Source organism: Danio aesculapii, chromosome 24 (assembly GCF_903798145.1).
Source record: "Danio aesculapii chromosome 24, fDanAes4.1, whole genome shotgun sequence".
Taxonomy (NCBI): domain Eukaryota; kingdom Metazoa; phylum Chordata; class Actinopteri; order Cypriniformes; family Danionidae; genus Danio; species Danio aesculapii.
Window position 1 is genome coordinate 8,671,483 of NC_079458.1, and position 16,929 is coordinate 8,688,411.

At 37.4% G+C, this 16,929-nt stretch overlaps 1 protein-coding gene across 2 annotated transcripts in view; it reads left to right on the forward strand.

The window, feature by feature from the left end:
* nrbp2b (nuclear receptor binding protein 2b) overlaps positions 1-15,054 on the forward strand; it is a 52,199-nt gene extending 37,145 nt beyond the window's left edge. For both annotated transcript variants that reach the window (XM_056450724.1, XM_056450725.1), the window contains exons 9-18: positions 1,394-1,449; positions 1,538-1,633; positions 3,850-3,982; positions 4,393-4,495; positions 7,215-7,265; positions 7,345-7,480; positions 7,582-7,635; positions 8,980-9,043; positions 11,293-11,348; positions 11,486-15,054. In XM_056450724.1, the coding sequence (XP_056306699.1) occupies positions 1,394-1,449; positions 1,538-1,633; positions 3,850-3,982; positions 4,393-4,495; positions 7,215-7,265; positions 7,345-7,480; positions 7,582-7,635; positions 8,980-9,043; positions 11,293-11,348; positions 11,486-11,569 (833 nt within the window). In that variant the 3' untranslated portion in view covers positions 11,570-15,054. The remainder of the gene's footprint in view (positions 1-1,393; positions 1,450-1,537; positions 1,634-3,849; positions 3,983-4,392; positions 4,496-7,214; positions 7,266-7,344; positions 7,481-7,581; positions 7,636-8,979; positions 9,044-11,292; positions 11,349-11,485) is intronic.
* Positions 15,055-16,929: the final 1,875 nt, after the last annotated feature.

Genomic DNA, 16,929 nt, shown 5'->3' on the forward strand with positions numbered 1-16,929 from the left:
AAAATCTGAAAACGTGGTAAAAATCAGGTGAGGGCTTTTCTTTTTCTTGATTGCTTTTTAAAACTGTCAGTTGGGTTTAGGGAAGTGGGTGGGCGGGGCAATCAGTGCTTTTGAAAACACTATTGGTTGGGTTTAGGGAAGGAGGAGGGTGGGTCAGTCGATTTGTCAGACAGTCGACAGCGGCCTCTGGTGGATTTACGTGAGAAATGCAGGCACGAATAGCACTCGCGAGAGAAATTTGTGATCTCAAAAAGTGTACACAGCGGCCTCTGGTGGATTCGCGAAAACAAAAACTGCAAAAAAAACCTACCTCCCGGGACGTATTTTGCCATCTCCAGAAATGCATATAGCAGAGCGTTTTCAGAATGAGCCTGGGTTGAAACTGTTAGTGCTCAGAGAATTAAGCTAGAGTAAGGAGGAGTGTTTCTATCGATGGTTTGTCAAGCCCACTCACCTGTGTGAGGCTTCACTTCATTTATTGTAAGAAAGCGTCTGGTGCAAAAGCGCAGAGTTAGTGCAATTATTGGTTAAAATGACAAGGAGATGGAGTGTGTTTTCTACAGGTGGTTTGTCAAGCCCACTCACCTGTGTGAGGCACACTCAGATTATATTTCAATCCTTAATATCTATTTCACATGAGGAAACAACCTCGTCTTCATCACAAGCTCACAAACTGTGAACGTCTAGGTTTTACTTTACAAGATAAGAAATAGACAAGATGGCGGCGCGGTCACTTCGCAAGGCTCAGCGTCTCTCCAGTTTCTGCAGTTTTGCAGTATTATTCCTGCTCATTTCGGGTCTGTTCGTGCAGAACAGCAGTGCCTTTACATCGTACACCCGACAGGAGATCTTGGATATTGGTTTGTGCATTCCGGACAGTTTTATTAGCAATCTAATCCACTTTATTATTGTGCAGTATTTCTTTTTACTAAAGTAAAGTGTAGATTTTCTAATTCTAAAAGTACCTGCATATGTGTAAATTGTTTTAAACAAGACAGTACTAATAAAAGTTAAAGCAGCGGATTTTTATTGTGTTCATGTGTGTTTGGGAGGTGGGTGTTTTGGAGTGTGCATGTGTGAGTGCACCATTTGTTTTTGTGGTGTAAACATGGTTTTATAGCTGGTGTGTAATGTGTACTGCCTTCATGAAAATATGAAAGTCATTTTCAATATGGAGTAATTTTAGAAAGTCACAAAATTTCAAGATGAAAAACTGTTTAGAGTTTTTTTTCTGCTGTTAAAATGGAGGGTTAGTTTTTTTTTACTTTATATTATTTTATTTTACTTTTTAGATTTGTAATCTCTTTTTTAAGAGTGTCCTGGATATTGTATAGACTGGAGAGACTAGTCTTAATCTTGTTTATATAGTTTATATTTCTTCATCTCTTCCTAGCGTGTGAAGATGACTACGCCATTGACATCTATTCCTTTGGGATTTGTGCTTTGGAGGTGAGACTTTAAAAATGCAATGATTTATGTTACATAAATGATGTTAAGTGCTACTATTGAATATTATTTAATAATAATATTTCTCCAGATGGCCGTGTTGGAAATCCAGGCTAATGGAGATTCTGTCGTTTCCAAGGAAGCCATAGCCAATGCAGGCCAATCATTAGAAGACCCACTTATGAGGGTTTGTATGCTATTTTAGGGTTGCTTTGTGTTTATCATTCATTCATTAATTTTTCTTTAGCTTAGTCTTTATTTCAGAGGTTGCCACAGCGGAATGAACCGCCAACTATTCCGGCATATTTTTTATGCAGCGGAGGCCCTTCTACCCAGAACCCAGTGCTGGGAAACACCCATACACTCTCACATTCACACGCACACTCATACACTACGACGATGTGTTGGGACTGTGGGGGAAACCGGAGCACCTGGAGAAAATCCATGCGAACACAGGGAGAACAATACCAACTGAAACAATAACAACTCAAACCACTGACCTTCTTGGTGCGAGGCGTCAGTGCTAACCACTGAGCCACCGTGCCACCTGCTTTGTGTTTAATGTGCATTATAGATGCTTTTATAAGCTTTCAGAAAAAAATACTGCTTTTATTCCAGCCAAACTAAAACAAATAAAACTTTTATAAGTAATACTACAAGCAAGGATTATAAGTCTATTAAAATTATATATAATATTTTAATAATACAGTATTATATATTAAAACTGTAAAAAAATATGTAAAAATAGTTTAAGTATTAAAAGGGCTAATAATTTTGCGTTCAACTGTATCTTGAAATCATGATGTACTGTATATCTATAATACTTAAAATTTATGCTTATTAAACTCAATATTCTGAGAAGAGGGGCGACACAGTGGCTCAGTGGTTAGCGCTGTCGCCTCACAGCAAGAAGGTTGCTGGTTCAAGTCTTGGCTGGGTCAGTTAGCATTTCTGTGTGGAGTTTGCATGTTCTCCCCATATTGGCGTGGGTTTTCTCCGAGTTCTCCAGTTTTCTCCACAGTCCAAAGAAATAAGCTATAAGTGAATTGGATTAACTAAATTGGCCGTAGTGAATGAGTGTGCGTGGATGAGTGTGTATGAGTGTTTTCTGGGTTACGGCTGGAAGGGTATCAGCTACATGAAACATATGCTGGAATAGTTGTTGGTTCAGTCCGCTGTGGCGACTCCTGATATATAAGAGACTAAGCTGAAGGAAAATGAATGATTGGAAATTCTGAGAAGAAGCTGAAAAGTAAATTACAACATGTAAACACTTTATAACTTGCAAATAAATTGTAAATAAGTTATTGTATTTGCAAGATTATAAGCTTTCTTTCATTTCTGACTTTCCTTTCTGGCTTCTAAAATTTAGATTTTTTTTGAGAGATTATCATGATATGAACTCGCAATCTTTTATGTACAGTGCTTATTTTATTTTCTACATTTAAAAACAAAACTTTGAGACATAAACTCATATAAAAATAAATATATATAGATATACAAATACATTTTAAGAAAGTAAACCCTTCTAAATAAAAAAACTCAAATTCTAGACTTTTCTCTCCGAATTCTGAATTAAATTAGAATTTAATTAGTTTTCTTTCTCAGACATATATAAACTTCTGTATTTTCTATAAAACTTCTATAATAAGTTATAAGAAAAACAAAAATAATATTTTTTTTTCTAAGAAAGAAAAGCCTGCATTATGTTACAAATTAGCAATTTTAATGAATCAGTCAGAATCAGAGTTGAGAGATTTAATTTAAGACTTTAAAAATATGTGGAGGCAGCATGGTGGCTTACTGGTTAGCACTGTTGCCTCACAGCAAGAAGTTCGCTGGTTTGAGCCTCAGCTGGGTCAGTTGGCATTTCTGTATGGAGTTTGCATGTTCTCCCTGTGTTGGTGTGGGTTTCCTCCAGGTGCTCTAGTTTCTCTCACAGTCCAAAGACATGCGCCATAGGTGAATTGAAAAGCTAAATTGTCCGTAGTGTATGAGTGTGTGTGAATGAGAGTGTATGGGTGTTTCCTAGTATTGGGTTGCAGCTGGAAGGGCATCCGCTGTGTAAAACATGTGCCGGAATAGTTGACGGTTCATTCCGCTGTGGCGACTCCTGATAAATAAGGGACTAAGTCGAAAGAAAAATTAATGAATGAATAACATATAATTTCCCAGTGTTGGATTGCGGCTGGTAGGGCATCCGCTGTAAAACATATGCCAGAAAAGTTGGTGGTTCGTTCTGCTGTGCCAATCCCTGATAATTCAGAGACTAAGCTGAAGGAAAATGAATGAAGGAATTACTTAATCAAAATCAAATTGAAAATAATCTAAATATAAACAAATAATTGTAATAGCATGTTGTTGGAGGTTCTAACGTAAGCCTGTGTCTGTCGTATGTTCCAGGAGTTCACCCAGATGTGTGTGCGCCACAATCCTCGCCTCCGGCCGACGGCACATGACCTGCTGTTTCACCGCGTGTTGTTTGAAGTGCATTCACTGAAGCTGCTCGCTGCTCACTGCCTCATTAATAACCAGTGTAAGAGGCCTTCAAAACTGATCAACAACAGACATTTAGTTGATTTTTGGCCACTCCAAAAAATTATAACTTTTCCTTTTCTTCTCATTTATTCTGACTTGTAAGGAGTCTTTGAAATATGCTACACAGAGGATGTTTTTATATCTTTGACAAAAAAAACTGACTGGAAAATTGATTTGACTTGTTTTTTATGTACATTTTTATTGCATTAGCGTGTTGTTTTGGATATTAGTTGTTAGCTGTTTCAGTTAGTATCACAATCAGAATTATTCTACAAAGCAGTATAAATATGAGTATATTTATTTCCAGTTATTTTGTTTTAAATGAGAGGATTAAATGAGAGTTTAAGCAGTGCTCCAAAAATATTTTTTATTGTTTTTTTATATAAATTTTTTTATTGGTGTTCAAAGACATGCTCCCAGAAAACTGTGTGGAGGAGAAAACCAAATCCTTTGATCCAAATGGAGTCATGGCAGAGATTATTCACAGAGATCGTCCTCGCGTTCAGCTCAAGTAAGTCTCAATTTATGCTACAGTGTATCCGGAAAGTATTCATAGCGCTTCACTTCTTCCACATTTTTATATGTTACCGTCTTATTCCAAAATGGGTTAAATTCATTTATTCCCTCAAAATTCTCCACACAATTCTCCATAATGATAATGTGAAAAAAGAGTTTTTGAAATTGTTGCAAATTTATTAAAAACAAAAAACCTGAAAAATCACATGTATATAAGTATTCACAGCCTTTGCTCAACACTTTGTTGATGCACCTTTGGCAGCAATTACAGCCTCAAGTCTTTTTGAATATGATGCCACAAGCTTGGCACACCTGTCTTTGAAAATGTTTGCCCATTCCTCTTTGCAGTACCTCTCAAGCTCTATCAGGTTGGATGGGAAGCAACGGTGTACAGCCATTTTCAAATCTCTCTAGATATAGTGGCCCCATGGCATCAAAGAAGGAGGCAGAGAGATTACACTGATGCTTGCACTGGGATTTATTTGACCGAAGGCCATAAACCTGTTGAAACTGTATGAAAAGATGCACATGATTCACTTGTTGTCACCGTGTTGCCAATTGCACCGTAAAACTACACAAACCAAAAAATAAAAAACAGTGTAACCAAATCACAAGAACGTAATTTACACACATTCACAATACAAACGCAAAACATAGTTCAATAAACAACATCACAATACCAACACACAAATATACACAAAACAAACATACCTCGTTCCGCTTAGCCATAAAAAGGGGGAAATGTTATCATTCTTATAACTGGATTCTGCTGTTCATAGCTGTGTTGAACACAAGGTTAACACAGGACAACCTGTTACACACCGGCCAACGCTGACTATGAGGATCTGTATGGAAAGCTACTAAGCCCAAAATTACTTGGCAACTTAAAGGCTGTTGCCCTCTAGAGGTGATTTAAAGATAGGGAGGGTGGTGGTCATTACACCAGAGATGTTCAATAGGATTTAGGTCTGGGCTCTGGCTGGGCCACTCAAGGACATTCACAGAATTGTTGTGAAGCCACTCCATTGATATTTTGGCAGTGTTCTTTGGGTCATTGTCCTGCTGGAAGATGAACCGTCAACACAGTCTGAGGTCAAGAGCACTCTGAAGCAGGTTTTCATTCAGGATGTCTCTGTGCATTTCTGCATTCATCTTTCCCTCTATCTTGAGTAGCCTTCCAGTTCCTGCTGCTGAAAAACATCCACCACCATGCTTCACTGTAGGGATGATATTAGCCTGGTGATGAGCGGTGCCTGGTTTTCTCCAAACGAAACGCCTGGCATTCACTCCAAAGAGTTCAATTTTAGTCTCATCAGACCAGAGAATTTTGTTTCTTATGGTCTGAGAGTCCTTCAGATGACTTTTGGCAAATTCCAGGCAGGGAGTGGCTTCCGTCTGGCCACTCTACCATACAGGCCTGATTGGTGGATTGCTGCACAGATGGTTGTTCTTCTGTAAGGTTCTCCTCTCTCCATAGAAGAACGCTTGAGCTCAGACAGAGTGACCATCGGGTCACCTGATCACCTCCCTGACTAAGGCCCTTCTCCTCTGATCACTCAGCTTAGATGTCCGACCAGCTCTAGGAAGAGTCCTGGTGGGTTCAAACATCTTCCACTTATGGATGATGGAGGCCACTATGCTCATTGGAACTTTCAGAGCAGCAGAAATTTTTCTGTAACCTTCCCCAGCCTTGTACCTCGAGACAATCCTGTCTCTGAGGTCTACAGACAATTCTTTTGTCTTCATGCTTGGTTTGTGCTTTGTTATGCACTGTCAATGTTGGGACCTTGTGTAGACAGGTGTATGCCTTTTCAAATCATGTCCAATCAACTGAATTTAGCACAGGTGAACTCCAATTAAGCTGCTGAAACATCTCAAGAATGATCAGTGGAAAGAGAATGTTTCGAGCTTTTGAGCTTTACGGCAAAGGCTGTAAATACTTATGTACATGTGATTTTTCAGATTTTTTATGTTTAATAAAAAATAAATCTTTTTTTCACATTGTCATTATGGGGGATTGTGTGTAAAATTTTGAGGAAATAAATGAATTTAATCCATTTTGGAATAAGGCTGTAACAGAAAAAAAATGTGCAAAAGGTCCTATTAATACTTTCCGGATGCACCGTACATTGAATTTTATTATATATATATATATATATATATATATATATATATATATATATATATATATATATATATATATATATATATATGTATAGCATCACATTTTCAAAATATTAAACAGCATAACAATGATAACCATACTGTAAAAGCATATCAGAATGATTTCTGAAGGATCATGTGACAATGAATACTGGAGAAGGATGCTGAAAAATATCAGTTTCACAGAGAATATATACAATATGTTTTTGTGCATTTAAACAAATCAGTGTTTTTAGTTATATTCATTACATTAGGAAAGGTCACCAAACATTTTTAGGAATAGAAGTATAATGCTTGGTTGGTTTTTCCTTTTATAATTTTATTTCATGTTTTCCCCTAACATATTGAAAGTGAGTACTAATCTTTGCACCATGGTTTTTGGTACTGACTAATGTAATATATGCACACAAATAAATTAATGTATAGCATCCTATATAAAGTATTCATTTATACATTTGTACTCATTTATGCTGGGCAATATAAAAATAAACTCAATGTTATGTATTTGATAATTATTTTATTTTATTTATATGTATTTTATTGTGCTGCAGGTATTCTCATGTTTCTCCTCTAGAGCTGGACAAGTTTCTGGAGGATGTGAAGTAAGATAAAGTACATTAGTCTTGTCATTATACTTATTGTTTGTATGGTGTTACTGTACATGTGCATTTTATTGTTCAGGAATGGCATTTACCCTTTGATGAACTTTGCGTCTGCTCGACCCCATCCTGTACCTCGCGCTCTCTCAATGTCCCAAGAGCAGGTGGAGGCGGTGAAAACACCCACGCCGGAACCACAAGAGGCTGAAACCAGGAAGGTGTGTGTTTTTAGGGAAAAAACAAAACAAAAAAACACTTGCAATAATTACTTTTAGTCAGTTTATGTCCTGTTCAATCTCCATCGTCTTTATTGTTCTAGGTTGTACAGATGCACTGTAACCTGGAGTCAAATGAAGAGACTACTAAAACACATGTGAGTATTTAGGAAGTTATTTAAAGCTATTTAGGCCTGTTTGAACACATTTGGCCAGCACGGTCGCTCAATGGTTAGCACTGTCACCTCAGCAAGAAGGTCTCTTGTTTGAGTCCCAGCTGGGCCAGCTGCCATTTCTGTGTCGAGTTTGCATGTTCTCCCAGTGTTGGCGTGGGTTTCCTCCAGGTGCTCTGGTTTCTCTCACAGTCCAAAGGTGAATTGGAACTAAATTGGCTGTAGTGTATGTGTGTGTGAATGCGAGAGTGTATGGGTGTGTCCTAGTACTGGGTTGCATCTGAAAGGGCATCCGCTGTGTAAAACATATGCCGGAATAGTTGTCAGTTCATTCTGCTGTGGTGACCCCTGATAAATAAGGGACTGAGCCGAAGGAAAATGAATGAATGAATGAATGAATGAACTCATTTGACCACATGAGTGTTTACACTATGAAAGCAATCTAATCAAACACATTTTCCACTACTTCTGCAAGAATAACCTCTGCTGATGCTACAAAAGTTTAGGAAGGCATCATATGGAAAATATTATTATTCATTTATTCATTCATTTTCTTTTCAGCTTAGTCTGGGGTCGCCAAAGCGTAATGAACCGCCAACTTATCCAGCATATGTTTTACGTAGCGGATACCCTTCCAGCTGCAACCCATCACTGGGAAACACCTCACACTCCCATTCACACACATACACTACGGGCAATTTAGCTTACCCAATTCACCTATAGCACATGTCTTTAGACTGTAGGGGAAACCGGAGTACCCGGAGGAAACCCACACCAACATGGAGAGAACATGCAAACTCCACACAGAAATTCCAACTGACCAAAGGCTCGAACCAGCGACCTTCTTGCTGTGAGGCGACAGCGCTACCCCCTGCTCCGCTGGAAATATTATAATATCAATGCAAATCATTTAACTGATTTTATTAATGTGGGTTCTCAAACAGGCCAAAGACAAAAAAGCAGATTTATATGTAAATGTTTAAATGTAAAATTAGTTTTAAAGTTATTTTTACTATTAAATGAGAATTCAAAACTATTTCAAAATGTGAAATAAATTAGAAATAATTATAAATATATAATAAATAGCTATCAGTTGTCTAAAAAATGCTATTAATGTCAAAGACTTTAATTTGGAGCCAAAAAGACACACCGGTAACCCAGTGGGAGTGGCTTTGTTGCATGTTGCGCTGTCCAATCTACAGTATGTCTCTGGTGATTCATCTTTGTTTTGATAATGAAGCTGCTAACTATTATAGTCTTGTTAAAAGATAGTTATGACAACATCTGCTGTGTCTGTGGCAAATGATGTTATGTTTGCTGTTTTTGTAGCTCACTCTTTTCTTGAAGCTGGATGACAAACTCCATCGGCAGCTCAGCTGTGATATTATGCCAAGTGAGAGAAACCTTCGTCTTTGTAAAAATACTTAAACATATTAATAGGCTGCAGATTCATACTTGATCTATTCTATTCTATTCTATTCTATTCTATTCTATTCTATTCTATTCTATTCTATTCTATTCTATTCTATTCTATTCTATTCTATTCTATAAAGATTTTAGTTTTTAGTTTAATATAAATCTAAATCTTCTTTTTTATATTTTTATTTACTATGTTAAAAAATGTAAAGCTGACTGTTATTAAACCTCTTACTTCACTTACTGTTACTGTCAAAAATATTGTTAAAAAGTTTTAGATTCTCAACTACAGTGTGTGTGTACTTGGAATTAAATGGTACTGTTTGGAATTCAGGTTTAACATCATTTCAAAGCACAGACATGCCACTCATTAGAGTTACACTTAATGTTAGTTGACCTTAGTTCCCATTTTATTACATCTGATCACAAACTTATTTTAGGTAGGTTTGAACATGGTGTTGGCATTACTGAGATTGCATTGGAATCTGACTGTTTGTAGCCGTAAATAAAGAGGCATCATATTGATCACAAGTTCCTTTAAGGGTGGTGTGGTACTGGGCCTTGTGGAACTACACTGATGTTTTTCATTGTTAGTCATGCATTTGTGAGCTTTTTTGAAATTTTGTTTACATTAACATTTCTCCATAAAATTTCCATAAAATATCTCCATAAAATAAGGCAGGCTGCTGATTCTTACTTGCTCTATTCTATTCTATTCTATTCTATTCTATTCTATTCTATTCTATTCTATTCTGTTCTGTTCTATTCTGTTCCAATCTATTCTGTTCTGTTCTGTTCTATTCTGTTCTGTTCTGTTCTATTCTGTTCTGTTCTGTTCTATTCTGTTCTATTCTGTTCTATTCTGTTCTGTTCTATTCTGTTCTGTTCTATTCTGTTCTGTTATATTGTTCTATTATGTTTTATTCTAATCTGTTCTATTCCATTCTATTCTGTTCTATTATATTCCGTTCTTTTCTATTCTATTCTGTTCTATTTATTTCAATTCTGTTCTATTAAATTCCTTTTTATTCTATTCTGTTCTAATCCTTTCTATTCTATTTTATTTCAGTCATTTGGATTCTAATCTATTTTATTACATTCTTGTCTATTCTGTTCTGTTTTGTTCTATTCTATTCCGTTCTATTCTGTTCTGTTCTATTCTATTTTGTTATATTCTGTTCTGTTTTATTCTGTTCTATTCTGTTCTATTCTATTCCTTTCTATTCTGTTCTGTTCTGTTCAATTCTATTTTGTTATATTCTTTTCTATTCCGTTCTATTCTGTTCTGTTCTATTCTATTCCGTTCTATTCTGTTTTGTTCTATTCTATTCCATTCTATTCTGTTCTATTCTGTTCTATTCTAATTATTCCGTACTGTTCTATTTCATTCTATTCTATTCTATTCTATTCTATTCCATTATATTATGTTCTGTTCTATTCTGTTCTGTTCTATTCCATTGTGTTCTATTCTGTTCTATTCTATTCTATTACGTTCTATTCTGTTTTGTTCTATTCTATTCTGTTCTATTCTATTCTATTCCATATTGTTCTATTTCATTCTATTCTATTCTATTATATTCTATTCCATTATATTCTGTTTTGTTCTATTCTATTCCGTTCTGTTCTATTCTATTCCGTTCTGTTCTATTCTATTCCGTTATATTATGTTCTGTTCTATTCTATTCTGTTCTATTCTGTTCTATTCTATTCTATTCTATTCCATACTGTTCTATTTCATTCTATTCTATTCTATTATATTCTATTCCATTATATTCTGTTTTGTTCTATTCTATTCCGTACTGTTCTATTCTATTCCGTTATATTATGTTCTGTTCTATTCTATTCTATTCCATTGTGTTCTATTCTGTTCTGTTTTATTCTATTCTATTCTATTCCGTTCTGTTCTATTCTATTTCATTATATTCTGTTATGTTCAATTCTATTCTGTTCTGTTCTATTCTATTGCATTCTATTCTGTTCTGTTCTATTCTATTGCGTTCTACTCTGTTCTGTTCTATTCTATTCTGTTCTGTTCTATTCTATTCCGTTATATTATGTTCTGTTCTATTCTATTCTATTCCGTTGTGTTCTTTTCTATTCTGTTCTATTCTGTTCTATTCTATTCTATTCTATTTTAAAAAGTTTAGTTGAATATAAAACTACATCTTTAAATCTTCTTATTAAAGCAGAATGTTAAATGCTGATACATGCATGCTGCAATTTCAGGTGACAGCTCTAGAGATTTGGTCAATGAACTCATCCATCATTCCTTCATCAGTGAGGTGAGACCAAAAACTGTACATTTTTCTTTTCATCGTGACTCATTTTTGTGAAATTAAAACTCAAAGAAGCAGTAACAACAGATAAGTGTTCACTTTTTGTTCAGTGTCTTGCCAAATTTGACCATCATTTCCCACAGGAGGATGGTGACAAGATAGTGACGTTCCTAGAGGACGCTTTGAACCGACACCGTGGGTCCACCAGTGCCATTACAACAATATGAATGTCAGTGACCTGTTGCTATTATGATGGACATACCAGTGGAGCCTGAAAGGGAGGCTGAGGAAGGACAGTGGACACAAATGATCAGTTTGCTAGTTAGTGTGGATCGTTTGAAATTGAGACGAAATCAAGATGGCACAACATGGCATGCTGGTTCCTCTGATTGACCAGCTTAGAGGGTACTGATAATGCCTATGTAAGATGATTGTGTTGACCTCCCTGAGTCTTCCTCCAGCACTTCCAGGTGTCACTGTAGAGACCGTCCTTCCCAGAACTCCATAGGGAACTCAAGGGCAAGGCGGTCTCTATTGATGATTAAGGTAGGAGGTGTCTGCTGTGAAGAGCTCAATATATGATAAATGAAAACACAACTCCGGAAAGTTATTTGACCTGAAGATTATTTTGCCATAAAATAGTTGTTAGGCCAGAAACATTCTTTACGCAAGTATGCAGATGCCTGCTCAATTTGTAGAAACAAAAAAAAACGTACCGTATAAAGGCCCACCTTTGGGCTGGTCAGTATGGCAAGTTTATTATATAAGAACGTAGATAGCTAAGAGATGTTGCTTTATTGTTTATTTGACATGTTATAGAGAAACATATGAATGTGAAAATGAAAAAGTGGCACATGCTTATTGTTAAATAGAGTTATCAGGCACAATAAGCATGATTGAATCAGCATTGACTGACAAACACAATTATTTTTATAACAATATTCTCTAATTTTAGGATGTGTGCCAAAAACACCCATAAAGCTGGCTGTTATTGAAACTCTTACTCCATTTTAGAGATTTTGTAAATCACAGACTGTTTTCAATTATGCCTTTCTGTCAAAAATATTAAATAGCTGTATATTCACAATTGCAGTATGTTTATTTTTGACACAAAATGGTACTGTTAGGTATTCAGGTTTTAGATTATTTCGTAGCACAGAAATGGTACTCAGCGTAAGCAGGAGCACCTGGCCATAGGGAGCACCGAGACGTTTTCTGGTGGTCTGTTGGTCAATCTGGCCTGAACCAAAAAGCACCACCCGCCATCACCCCAACCCCCCCTCCTCATGTATCGATCACTACAACCACCAACCCCATCCACCCCCCATCCTTGGCCCCTACACACCCTCCACACCCACACTTGTCTTACCGATCGCTCCTATCCCCCCTTTTCACTTATCAATCAGTTACCCTAAAATTACCCCCCACCCGCTCTTCACTTACCGATCACTCCTATCCCCACCCCCGCACTTTCTTACCGATCGCTCCTATCCCCCATCTTTAATTACCAATCACTTACCCCAACCTACCCCCCCCCCACCTCTCTTTACTTGCCGATCACTCCTATCCGCAGCCTCACCCCTCTTTACCCTTTACCTATCGCCTAAACCCTCAGCCCCCACCTCTCTTCACTTACTAATCACTCCTATCTCCCATCCCTGCACTTGTCTTACCGATCGCTCTGATCCCTCTCCCCCCCCCCCCCCCCCCACACTTTTCATTTACCGATCACTCCTATCCCCACGCCAACCCCTTTTCCCCCTTACATATCACTTAAACCCTCACCCCCTACCTTTCTTTTCTTACGGATCACTTCTATCCCCCACCCCCGCAGTTGTCTTACTGATCGCGCCGATCCCCCCTCTTTAATTAATGATCACTTTCCCTAACCCACCCCCACCCGCTCTTCGCTTACTGATCACTCCTATCCTCACCCCCACCGCCCCTTTCTACTTACCTATCGCTTACCTCAAAACCATCTGCCCACCCGCTCTTTACTGACCGATCACTCCTATCCTCACCCCCGCATCTCTCTTCACTTACCAATCACTCCTATCCTCACCCCCCACCTCTCTTCACTTACCAATCACTCCTATCCTCACCCCCCACCTCTCTTCACTTACCGATCACTCCTATCCCCACCCACACACTTGTCTTACTGATCGCTCCTATCCACCTACTTTTCAATTACTGATCAATTACCCCAACCCACCCCCGACCCGCTCTTCACTTGCCGATCACTCCAATCTCCACCCCCCACTCTCTTTTCTCCTTACCTATCATTTAAACCCTCACCCCCCCACCTCTCTTCACATACCAATCACTCCTATCCCCCACCCCTGCACTTACCTTACTGATCGCCTATATCCCCCTCTTCAATTACCGATCACTTACCAAAACCTGATCACCCACCCACCCCTTCTTCCCTTACCAATCTCTCCTATCCCCACTCCTACCACCATTTTCCTCTTACCTATCACTTAAACCCTCACCCCCAACTCTCTTTACTTACCAATCACTCCTATCCCCACTCCTACCACCATTTTCCCCTTACCTATCACTTAAACCCTCACCCCCCACTCTCTTTACTTACCAATCACTCCTATCCCCACCCTCTCCCCCACTCCCCCTTTTCTCCTTAACCAGTCGATCCCCCCCCTCTCTTCACATACCTATTAACCCCCCCTCCCCCCCAATTATTTTCAGGTTGGCGATTGCAATGACACCTGACCTTTATCAGTTTGTAGCAGTGAGTGATATTGATCACAAGTTCTTGTACGATAGTGTGTACAGTGTGAAAAGCAACAGTCCACATACTGAGCCTTGTGGTACTACATGGATGTTCATTGTCATTGCTCATACATTGTTAGAATGTTTATTTAACAATAACATTTCTCGTGCCATGAAATAAGATTTTCTTATTGTCCATCCCTAGTCAATCTTTAAAAAGTGCAATTTCAGCATATTTTCGGAAAACTATGTATAAAATTCCAATTTTTTAAAATATAAGCCACCCCAAAATCTACTAAAGTACTTAATTACGAATTGCAGTATGTTTTAATAAGCTTTTTTTGCCTTATTGTGGGATTAAACAACCTCTGTACTCAATGGGATGATATCAGAAAACACTCAGTTTGTTGTTATTCAAATAACTTGCCATAAACATCACAAGTTTGACATTGTTTTACTTGCATAGATAATGTTTCTGTCCTGAGGGAAGAATAAATTAGCATTAATATATCAGGATTGGACTGAAGACTCAGCTAGGATGTAAATTTTTTTGGAGAGTATATTTTGTCTCGTCAGTTTTCCCAAAATGCTATCTTCCAAATGTATATTACAAAAGAAATTGCTTTAACTGATATTGTTAATGACCAGTTAATAATAAATATGGTTGTAATTTTCTCTGCAGTCTCCATGTCAGCTATCACAAGAATGTCTTAATATACAGTTTTAAGTGTTTTGCAAGAAACATTAACAGGAATGTATTGCCTTATATAAATGTTACTATTTACCAGTGTTTCATTGAAAATAGTATCAAAAACACACACACGTTTTATTCAAAATCATACATGTACGCCTGGTAAGTCAAACAGCTAACCAACTACGTGGTTTTGGATATGTTTAATTTTGTAATGCATTAAGATGTACATTTCTGTGGGAAACACAGATTGGCATGAGCATTTAAAACTCAATAAAGGCTATGAAATTATTGACTCAAGTCATTTCTATGACACATTTTGTCAGTTTTATTCATCTTTTTGTATTCATCATTATTAATATTGGTCCTATAATGCAGTGTTTCCCAACCCTGTTCCTAGAGGTACACCAACAGTACATATTTTGGACGTCTCCCTTATCTGCCCCATTCATTTCAGGTTTTCTGGTCTCTTATAATGTTCTGATGAGTTGATTCAGGTGTGTTTGATTAGAAAGAGGTTGAAAATGTGTACTCTTGATGTGCCTTTGGGAACAGGGTTGGGAAACTGCTGTAATTAGTGTGGTTTCTGGCTTTTCTCTTAATGAATCAAGCTCAGAGATGGGTTATGAATATCAGAAGAATATACTTTATTGGAATATTTCCCAAAAAAGCAGAGACGTCCATAAGCAGACCCATCTCTAGTCTCACTTCAGGACAATCCAGTGTCCCTCAAATTTGCTATCCCCTTTATCCTTGCTTCCTCCCATTTTTGTGTTTTCACGGGTGTTTACTGGTTCAACAGACCTCTCCCAGCTCCTACTCCTTTACGACCCCTATTTAAAGACCCCTCTTCTTGTTGGCCCTTATAATGTACAGATCAAATATAATCATCACTGTTTTTCCACATACAGTTCACATTTGGTAATCATGATTAGTATCTATGTTTTAAACATCTAAACTGGACTCTTCTCTCCAATACAGTATGTGTCTTTTCAAATATACATGACAGTTTCAACATGTGTTGTATACATTTCATGTCTTTCTGACACAGATGGTTCTCACTGCATCCCCAAGTCCTCTCTCTCATGCTCTTTTATCACCCCTTTGCCTTAACCTATCACCTGTTTTCAAAGATATATAATGGCAGATTCGTAGGGCCCTCCACTCACCCAATTAAATGTCTTCATATAGGTTTAGTAAATAAAAATCTTCTTCAGAATGTATGAAAGTTGTTTACACCACACCATAAAAATGATTATTGTGGCTTTCTTTGACTTTTTTTGCAACTGCACCCCCCCCCCTTTTTTTTTTCCCGTACCAATTGCTTAACCGGCCTCTCTTCACTTACCGATCACTTACACATATCAATAAAGGCTATGAAATTATTGACTCAAGTTATTTCTATGACTCATTTTGTCAGTTTTAATCATCTTTTTGTATTCATCATTATTAATATTGGTCCTATAAGGCAGTGTTTCCCAACCCTGTTCCTGGAGGCACACCAACAGTACATATTTTGGACGTCTCCCTTATCTGCCCCATTCATTTCAGGTTTTCTGGTCTCTTATAATGTTCTGATGAGCTGATTGAGGTGTGTTTGATTAGGAAGAGGTTGAAACTGCGTACTCTTGGTGTGCCTTTGGGAACAGGGTTGGGAAACAGTGCTGTAATGTATGAAACTTGTTTACACCACACCATAAAAATGATTATTGTGACTTTCTTATGACTTTTATGTAACTTTTATGTTTTATGTAACTTCTCTTAGAACTGTGAGGTGAGTTTACAATTTACCTCAGATTACAAAGTTGATTGTTTCATATTATTGCTCAAAAATTACATTCTGGAATTATTTGTCTTATTTCTGGATGTATTTTCTTAGTTATGATTTTATAAAGAAGAATGTTACAATTGTGAAACAAATTAAGAATTATAAGAAATTAAGTCATAATTACTAGAAATTCTGTAGGGGAGAGCGGGGTCGAAAGTAATGTGTAATGAAAGTAACAAAGAGATTTTCTCGAAGCCCTGACAACATTTGCTTTCCAGGCTATAACAGCACATTTAGCATGCAACCCTTGATGGAGCTGCCAAATATCAGCTGATTTCAGAACTGTGTCCTGCAGTAAGGTCTGGATTTCTGTTTTTAAGTGCAAAAAGTAAATCATT